A 9810-nucleotide genomic window follows, 5' to 3' on the forward strand; every position below is an offset into this window, starting at 1 on the left:
ATGTTCTCGCTCAAGCCGCCCAGACCCACGTTCAGGTCCTACCTCCTGCCGCCACCCCAGGTAAACAGCCGTCTCCCCGCGGTGCCCTCTCCTCGCGTTTCCGGGGAGCTGAGCGCGGGCAGGCCCAGGAGACTGCCCCGTCCCCCGTCCCCCGGACCCCGGCGCGGGGAAGCCGCCTTCCCGGGAACCCCGCCGGCTCGGTGGAAACTTGCAAAACGCCGCCGCAGCCGTTCTCGGCTCCGAGACGGGACTCCAGGGAGCGATCGGAGTTGGGATTTATTTAGCTCTTCGCCTGGCGACGGTCCCCGCCGCGACCGCCGGCAGGATCGCATCGCCTGTGGGCACCTAGTGGAAGGGGTGACCTACCTGTCGTAAATGTGAACACCTGGAAGCGGCACTGGCGGTTGTAGTATTTTTATGGCCAGACTCTCAATTCCATCACGAGCAGATCCTTACAGGAGTTCGGTAAAAATGTGTAAGAATTTAAGTGGGGGGGATACGTGTCTGTCGCCTGTGTCATCACCTAGAAAATAAAATTTGCTTTTATCTCTCAGGCGGGAAAAAAGTTTTGATTTTGATTTGTTTTGCTAATGTATTTCAGACTGACGATAATATTAATTCAGAACCGAAGATTAAAAAACTGGAGCCTGTTCTTTTGCCAGGTAAACATGAGTGTTCTAACAGATACTTTAGTAATGTGTTTTGGCCTAAGATTATTCCACCAGCTAGTACCATGTGGTTAACTTTCCTCATTTACTTTAAACTTTAGCCACTTAAAAATCTAACGACTGAGAATGGAAAAAAAAAAAGGATTGGTAGAACTAAAGGACAGCAACAAAAAGTAATGATTAATTGGTGTTTGTCCTTGAAAACTGAAGCATCGTAGAAAACTGTCAAGAATACCACTACCTTATTTCCTTTTCGTCTCCTGAAATGTTCTTTTTTAAAGCGATCATGAATTGCTTAGGTGGTGAAAGGACTTTTTGCCCTTCTTGCCCATCTGCAGTTTCATGCATTCATGATTAATAATCAAATCACATTTCAGTAGTATAAAAAGCAACTTTTATTATGTCTGGGTCTCTATACCGATAACAAAGCTTAGTGAACTTTGGATTACTTACTTGGCAATTGTGTTTTGAAGGTGTCAGCTGTGTTTGCAAATCTTGTTTCAATTTAGAATAGGGCCTCCCGACAGAGACACTATAGACGTTTTGGGCCTGATAATTCTTTGTTGTAGGGTTGTTCTGTGCATTTCAGGATGTTTAGCAGCATCCCTGGCCTCTACCCCCTAGATGCCAGGAGCACCACCTCCTCCACCTCCTACTTGTGGGAACCAGAATGTCTCCAGACATTGCAAAACCCTTTTGTTAGGGGGTGGGGGGGACCCTAGGGGCAAAATTTTCCCCCTGTGGAGAAGCACTAGTTTAGAACAAAATTGACGTTAGAAGACCGTAGAGGTAGAGGTAGGAATTGATGGTAAATCGGAGATTAGTTTTAAAGCGTATAATGCATTTATTTGATTGGTATTTTGAGTTGTATAATAATTATATAACAGCTAGGAAGTCAGTTGTTTAATCTGATTATTGGGGAAAGTAGCCAGGAGAGCCTGTTTTAAACATGAAATATAATCAAATACCAGTTTGTGTGACTACTATCAATATTTTAAAATTTCAGTTGTTACTTAATGCTAAATCTGATAAAATGATTAGAACTCTATAGGTAGTAATTGAACAAATAGGGTAACTTAAAATTTTGTGCTTTAAAATTTTAAATATTAAGTAGGAACAAACAAATTTAAAACATAAACCTATGGTTCCCTATTATAGATGTTAACTCTTAAAACTGTTTTAAACTTTATTTGGGGAGTTAGTTATAACTATTTTCCCTTTATTTTGTTAATGCTTTTTAGCCAAACAGTATGTACTAAATAATCCTTTGTACTTGTCCTGGAAGTGAACAATAGAATTAATAAGTAACCTTTGCTCCCTGTGTGTGCTCTGTTTTGGTCTTAGTCACTCCAGGCATTTAAACAACCCTGTGGCAAACAGTGCTCTTCCTGAATGAGTGCCTGTGAGCTATTGAACTTTGGGTCCTTTTACCCTGAACAGGCCCTGTTCTTTGATTCCCCCCTTCTGATATTTGATTTGATTTGACACTAATAAACCGCATGGTCTTAGCTACAAATGATAGTGCTTGATTTTCTTTAGTTAACTTCTATATTTAAGCTTTGCTTGTGAAATTGTTACTAAATATCAGTAAGCTCAAAGAACTTTACATTGAGGGATTATCTGTTCTATAGAATTAACTAAAAACTTACCTTTCTGTTAAAAAGTCAGCGTTTTCTGGGGAAGTTGTAAACCCATTTCCTGACTCTCAGTGGTTTACTTGTCTTAGAAATCATAGCTAAGTCTGGATCCCCTGACCCGCGGTAGCTTTTCTTCATTGGCTCCGTGTGTGCATACGTGATGGCTTTGGCCCCCAGCATTGTTTGCACCTAACCTATTCCTCACAGAACATTTAGTCAATGCTAAATTAGTGTGTCTTTGCCCTCCTTCCCCACCTCTTCTGTTCTTAGCTTCCCATCCTGGTCTTCCCATGGTCTTTCCGTTCTTTCTGTCTGACCACCCCCCCGCCCCGTCATGGTCTCTGTGCCCTGCTTCACCTCTAACCTCACCAACTCCCGCCAGAACCTCTGTTGCTCCCTTTTCAGCCTGTGAAATCTGGCAGACAAGTGGAGAGTAACTGAAGCATTGGTAATCTATAAGACCTGGGCTGCGCTAGGGCTTTGCCTAAGAGGGCTTCATAATATAGTTCTGGCCTTCATTATAGTCAGAAACCAAGAGAAAACTTGGCCAAGTCACCTGCGGCTTTGCACAGACACGCGAAACAAGGAAGTAATTGTTCAGAGGTATAGTGTTGGATGTTATGCTTTGGCAAAATGCCTTGGGTTCAAGGATATCCTACTTCAGTTGCCCAAAGTTTGAACTTTTAATTCAATAAGCAGATGAAAATTGAAATACAAAATCAGTTGTTTATTTGCAGTTACCAAGTGCTCTGTTGAACTTGACGAGGCTGAATTTAAAATGATCTTCAGTTTTTATTAAACAAAGAAAACAGAAGAAATTGACTAGGAATTTAATTTAGATTGTGGTTTATGTTAGTAATATTCATCTTGCCTGGTTCATAAAACTCCTTGAGATGGAGATTGTATCTAATTCAGTTTTGTGGTACCCAATGTCCAGCATAGTGCATCGAGATGTTGGTTGAGTGAATGACAGTGAAAGGACCCCTCAGACCACCTGCTTAAGTTGTTCCCGTAGCCATGCGTGCGTGCGCACATACACAGACAAACAGACCAACTCTCAGGTTTAGGAGGAAGGGGAAGACTCTTACTTTATGCCATGTGTCTTGCCCTCTCCCAAAGCCACACTTCTCAAGACAATTGTATCTGAGCCTAGAACTGAAATACAGTGCTCTGCCAAAGCACCTGGCCTTTGCCTAGGCTTTCTCTTCATCTTCCCCTCATTACCTGAATCTCATTCTTTGACGATTGTGTTGTGTGTGTAAAATCACCCCAATCCTTTTGAAAAGAGGGAGAGTATGAATTTTAAATTGTGTATGTGTGTGTGTGTGTGTTCCAGCATGTATTTGTGAGAACAGGTGTTGCCACACTAAGCTTGAGTCTGTTTGGGTAGCTGCTGGGCTGGTGGATCCGTTCACTGAGCCTGTGAGTACCTCCTGGGTTCCTGGCTTCATGCTAGCTGGGAAGGTGCTGGAGGAGGAGTGGGCTTGAATCGCAGCAGGGCTGGGGCAAGCTCCATGCTGCCTGTGGACAAGGCAGAAGACTGTGACCTGGATCAGTGGTTCCCAGATTCTAGTCATGGCCTGGCTGACATCAGATCTGGATGAAGTTTTTATCAGCCCTTGGTCAAATTGAGAAAATTAAGAAAAATGCAGGTTTTTTTCCATAAAGCTAAATTGATTTGCTTTAAATTCTGAGATTATGTCCTTCCAGCTTCTTTGGTGTAGATATGTTCTTCTGTTAGTAGCTGTGACTTTAAAAAAGTTTTTAAGTTAGCTCTTGTGTAGGTTCCCTGAATTATTTTTGTAGTATACCTGATTTGTGGAATCTGAACTGGAAATCACTCCATGAAATTATTGTAATATTATAGGTACAATTTAATGAACACTCACACAGAGAACATCAGTTGTTTTATCTGCCTGGAGTCTTTCCACCATCTTCTGAAAAATGCACCACCCTCTCACTTCTGACAAATTCTTCTTCCCCATCTCCACCCAGCCCGGGGTTCTCGTGTGGCCAGCAAAGATGATAACCGACCCCCAGACTGCTAGCGTGAGCACAGGTTTGCCTCTGGATGTTTTCAGATTGGTACTGAGGAAAGAGATCGTTTTCTATAGCGCCATCCGTGGCTGAAGCACCAGCAAACTTGTCCAAAAGAATGACGTCACGTGTTGAGAGCGGCAAAGGCAGAACACAAAGGGAGAGTTCTGATGGTCCCATTTTCCTTGAAGTCCAGCTGACACCAGAGCCACAGAATTTTTCTTTTTGCCAAGCTAGTTCCGGGCATGTTTCTGACACTTTCAACTAAGATCCTTAACTAATATATGATATAGCTTACAGGTTACTCCTCATGACAGCCCTGTCAGGAAGGTACCAGTTTATCTTCCTTTGACAGGTGAGAAAACTATACAAGTCATAGAGGTTAAGTAACTTGCCCAGTGTTGCCCAGCCAGCAAGGGCAGAGCCAGGATTAGGAGCCCGACTCCCAGGCTGTGCCTTTAACCACTAAGCAGCAGGGCCTGCCTGACTGTGCTGACACCAGGGTTCAGATTTATGCTTTGGGATTGGATAGCCGGTGGGTTGGATGTCGTCCTAGAGGGAGTGCTCTAGGTGAGGTAAAAAGAGCTCTGTCCTCGGCTCTGCCCTTTCCACAGCAGACAGATTTGACCCAGCTTGACAAGCAACTTTCAAACGATTTCAGCTGCCAGAAAATGGAATGTCTCGGGAGTCAGTGGACTTCCTGTCTCTGGCCGAGCTGAGCAGAGGCTGGTGGAATGCCAACGGCTTTGTCGTGAGGGGATGAGATTTGCAGCGAATGGGGCTTGGTGGGCTTTCTCTCTCCTCTCTCTATGGGACATGATTTTTTTTTTTAATATTTATTTATTTATTTTGGCTGCACCGGGTCTCAGTTGCGGCACACGGTATCTTCATTGCGACATGTACACGGGATCTAGTTCCCCGACCAAGGACTGAACTCGGGTCCCCTGCATTGGGAGCGCGGAGTCTTACCCAGTGGACCACCAGGGAGGTCCCTGGGACGTGATCATTTTAGGGATCTGTGGGGTGGGAGGGGGACGGCCTGAGTTGATGGTTCAGTGGGTACTGACTGCTCATTCCGTACTGCTTGGTATAGGGGGAGCAGCCGAAGGAGGGGGCTCCTGCCCTGAGTCTCAGTTCACTGGCAGGTGCTTCAGTGGAGGAGAGCCGAGGTTGTGCAGGCTGGGGAAGGGCACCTGAGCCGCATTTGGGGAGGGCCTGGCGGTCGGGGAGGACTTGTGCTCTGCCCGGTGGTGCCCGCTAAGACTCAGCCTCTGTGCACAGGCCGGGGGTCGGCTCGGCCCTCCCTCTTCCGTCTGCAGTGCCAGCAGCACTTCCATTAGGAGATTAACTAGTAGATCGATAATGAATGCGCTGATTGTCCGAGCCTTTTGTAATCAGATCAGAAAAGGATACGACTTAGGGCCATCCGGAAAATGAAAATAGCCATTGTTGGGCAGCTCTCTTGTTTATTGCTTTTTTTTTTTTTTTTAACATGTTCACTGTTTGGACCATTTATGTACTACTGTCCTCTACCTCACTGTACGTCTTACTTCCTCAACTAGATTGTGAATCCCTTAAAGCAGACTGTCTCTTTCAGGTGTTTTTTGTTTTGGTTTGGTTTTTTGTAGATAGGCTTTAGAGATCCTTGTAGACTGAATTTCATAGTATTTTAATTCTTAGATACCCTGCTTTTGAAAGACAGAAGGCCTTGTAACTGCTCCTTGGAGCCATGAATGGTTTAACCAACTGCGGTGTCTTAGCATTGGACCTGTGCCTCACCTGGACAACCTTCTTCTGAGGGTTTAGAGCTGTGCATTCCTCCAGCGCCTGTTACACGACCTCAGGTCACCTCCTTACTCCTGACCTTGCAGCTCCTGCTCAGAAACTCTTCGTGAACCCCCTTAAGGAAAATCCTGCTTAAACCAAAAATAAAGTCCAAAGTCTGTAACCTCTGTAGTTTGCTGACACTCACCTTGCTGACCTCTGCACTGTTTCCCAATGTTGATATCTGCTTCACTCAGACCCAGATGCCTTTTTCCTTATTCAGGCCTTTGTTTTTGTGATCATGTGTTCTCTGTGTCTTAACCCTCATCTGCCTTTAAGATTTTCCTCTGGTCTCTTCCTGATGTCTGCACTGCTGACCTTCCTCCAGCCCGCATCGTGAGTAGCTCTTACTGGACGTGGTACTTGATTTCGTGCTTTTTTGTATCATGTGTGACCCTGTGAGTAACAGGAGCGGCCTCCGATGTCTTGTGCTCATCTTGTACAGAGTGTCAGCTTCCCTTAGTAACTGTTAGGCCACTTTAATTCCTGAAGTTCACTGCAGCTCAGGTGACACTTGGACTACCCTGGCTTTAATGTTGGAAGTCCTGCACGCCAGGAACCCCCAGTCCCAGGCTGTCTGGGATGGTCACTCACTGAATGTAAAGCCACAGACTGAGCTATGCCTTGGGCCTCTGCACATTCCGTAGGTTAATTAGCTACTGTGTACAGTGAGGCTTTGTCTTAAACTATTGTTCAAGCTAAAATTTATGGGAAAAATTATTTTAATTCATCAAACATGTATTGACTTTCTACATGTGTAAGGTATTATGAAAGATAATGTGACATAATTTTTGGTTCTCAGGGAGTTAAAAACTTCCCTAGCTATACCATTTAGAGACTTATTAATTTTAATTATATTTCCTTTCTTATTTATCTTTACAGATGAAAGGGTCTTGAGAAAACAAACTTTGATGATTTGTCAATTCCTTCCCAGATTGTAGTAGAACGTCTTGGCCCATCATCTTCTAGTTTAGACAGTTTTTTCTCTGGTGCTTTTTGCATACCCTGCCCTGAAGCTCGCTTCCTGCTTTTTCTTTCGTGCGGCTCCTGTCGCTTCCTGCCCGCGGTGTGCTGGCAAGTGCCTGGTGCTGAGGGTCCTCCCACATGGCTGGCAGCACACCACCCTCCTGCCGAAAAAGCCCAGGAGGACAGAGTCTCTGGGAGCTTTGACGCTTCAGTTCTAAGTTTCCTCCTCAAGGTCACTAATTTAAATTGTAGCAAGAACCGTCTGGTCGCTCTTCTATTTCTGCATCTGTCCCCTCAGGGAAGAGGCACTCTGAATCTCCTGTTTCTCTCCCGCCTGTGAGCTGGTTTCCTTGCCCACACAACCGCAGTTCGTGCCTGGCAGTAGCTGAGGACAGTTCCTACCCAGGGTTTCCGATTTTTTTATAAAGTGTGAGCAGAGAGCCATGCTGCATGATCCATGTATTTTAGAGAGTGGTTCCATGTGAACAAAATTTAGTGTCATCAACTAAAACTCAAGCCAGGTTAACTTGGTGCTTATTTTATTACATGCTTATGATAAGAAGAAGTCCCAGTTCAGCATCTCCCCAGAAATGCCCTCCTTTTCTTCTTTCCCTCCATCCCACCCTACTTCTTTCTATCCCACAGGCCCATTTCCACTCTCCACTCAGAAAGCTATGTAACAGTTTTCCTTCAAAGACAACCCAGTGGGTCCCTATTTTACTGTTGTTGCTGTTGTTTCATATATTTCTTGTCCATCTTCTTTTCTTTAGTAGTTTTATTTTTAAATAAACTTGGATTTGTAAAAGGGTACAGATAGTTAACGCATACTTTTCACCCAGCTTCCCCTAATGTTAATATCTTATAACCTCGATAAATTTAGCTGAACTAAGAAACTAACAGTACTATTAACTAAGCTGCAAGTTTTATTGACATTTCCCTAGTTTGTTCACTAATGGCCATTATTTTAGCACCCCTGCCAGGACACCATGTCTCCCTAGTCTCCAGCCTGTGACAGTTTCTCCATCTTTACTGATGGATGATGAATTCTTTCATCTTGGCTCCTCTATCCTTTTGAAATGTTCTTCTCTCTCTCTCTGTCTCTCTCTCTCTCCCCCACCCCCATTCCCCCCTCTCTTTTTCCCTTCCCTACTTTCTGGCATTCTGGAACTATCAGAAGCTCCAGATTCAATATGTCTTTCCTCTGCTCCAGCCCTGGAGTCAAACATTTCTCCAGTGAGTCCTGGTTCCTTTTATTGGAGAATGATATTTAAATACCAAGATCTGAGTGCCGAATGTGGTTTGTTACTGGAGGCGTTTTCAGGAGACAGAGTAGAAAATGAACACGTGCATACTAAGCCATGTATACACACACCTCCCTTTGTTTCTTTACCTCTCCATCTTTGTATATATTAAGATATACCTGAGTTGATACCGATGTCTCAGACTCTAATCTAGCCCCACAGAGTTCATTCACAGATTTGTGCTTAATTTTGCTTTTTTATGATGGAGGATGGGGAGCAGAGCAGTTAGGCCTGGATTTCAGCTTCACTTCTGCTGAGTGCTGCGGCTCATTTGTGAGAAAGGAATCTTTTGACCTGACTGTGGCAGACACATTCTGGGGGAAGGTTGTGGGTCCTCAGTGCTGCTGAGCAGGCCTCCCAAGCTCTGAGGGCACCGTACCATTGCAGGTGGAAAGTGCCTTTCCTCTGACAGGATGTGCCTGAGTACTTCCTCCAAGGCTTGTTTCACATAATGTTAAGAGTTGTCACTTAAGTGACCATCTGTACCACAGAGCTGGGTAAGCTTTTCCTGTGAAGTCCTAGACAGTAAATGTTTGAGACTTTTCAGGCCGTGAGGTCTCTGGTTGCAAGTACTTAGCTCTGCCTTTGTTCCGTGGAAGCAGTCATAGACGGTACACAAATGAATAAGCATGGATAGGTTTCAGTAAAGCTTTATTTACAAAATCCAGGGGGCTGCATCTGGGTTGGCCAAGCCCTGGACCCATTAAATGCCTTCTCCTCCTTTCATCTTTGTCGCATTCTCACTGCCTTTGTGGACTGGATATGTTACATTTGTGCCCTTGGGAAGAGAGTTGGGTTGGTGGAGAAGTGCTGCCCGAGCACGTGCATCATAAACACGGTTGGCTGACGGCATTAGTGTGGCCGCGTGTCCTGTCCCACAAGCCCTCCATCTCTTCCTTCCCACTGGTAGATTTTGCAGCTCTCTGTGCCTATGGTAGGAGAGCAGGGGTGGCTCTGGGACAGTCTTCTGACTTCATGTGCATTTACCCGCCAGCACTTATCTCCTGACCCTCTTGGCGCGTGGCCGTGTTACGTCACTAGTTTCTGTCTGTCTGGAACCGCTCCTGCTCCATTGGTGGTGCTGGTCTGGTGAACCCGGAGCAGTGAAATGGTTCATTCACTCGAGTGTTCAGCACTCATTGACCAGGCCCCTGCCCCCTGCTGAGCCTATGCCTTGCAACTAAAATGTCAGGATCAGAGAAAAAACAGTCCGTTTACTACCCTCATGGGGCATGTGATCCTGAGGGTGAGACAGGCAATGGTTTTGAAATATGTAGAGTATGCATAATTGCAGCTGTGGTCATTGCTGGGAATTACAGGTAAATGATGCTGTGATTGAGGGAGTTAATCTAGGCACGGAGAGTTTTTAAGGCATTC

General features: G+C 45.0%; 1 protein-coding gene across 1 annotated transcript in view; it reads left to right on the top strand.

The window, feature by feature from the left end:
• The window catches only part of MTMR10 (myotubularin related protein 10), a 41833-nt gene continuing 32023 nt past the window's right edge, over positions 1 to 9810 (top strand). Inside the window, exons 1-2 of the mRNA XM_007456418.1 lie at positions 1 to 60; positions 602 to 662. Of these exons, the coding sequence (XP_007456480.1) occupies positions 1 to 60; positions 602 to 662 (121 nt within the window). The remainder of the gene's footprint in view (positions 61 to 601; positions 663 to 9810) is intronic.

The sequence above is a fragment of the Lipotes vexillifer genome, unplaced genomic scaffold, assembly GCF_000442215.2.
Source record: "Lipotes vexillifer unplaced genomic scaffold, Lipotes_vexillifer_v1.1 scaffold1467, whole genome shotgun sequence".
NCBI lineage: Eukaryota > Metazoa > Chordata > Mammalia > Artiodactyla > Lipotidae > Lipotes > Lipotes vexillifer.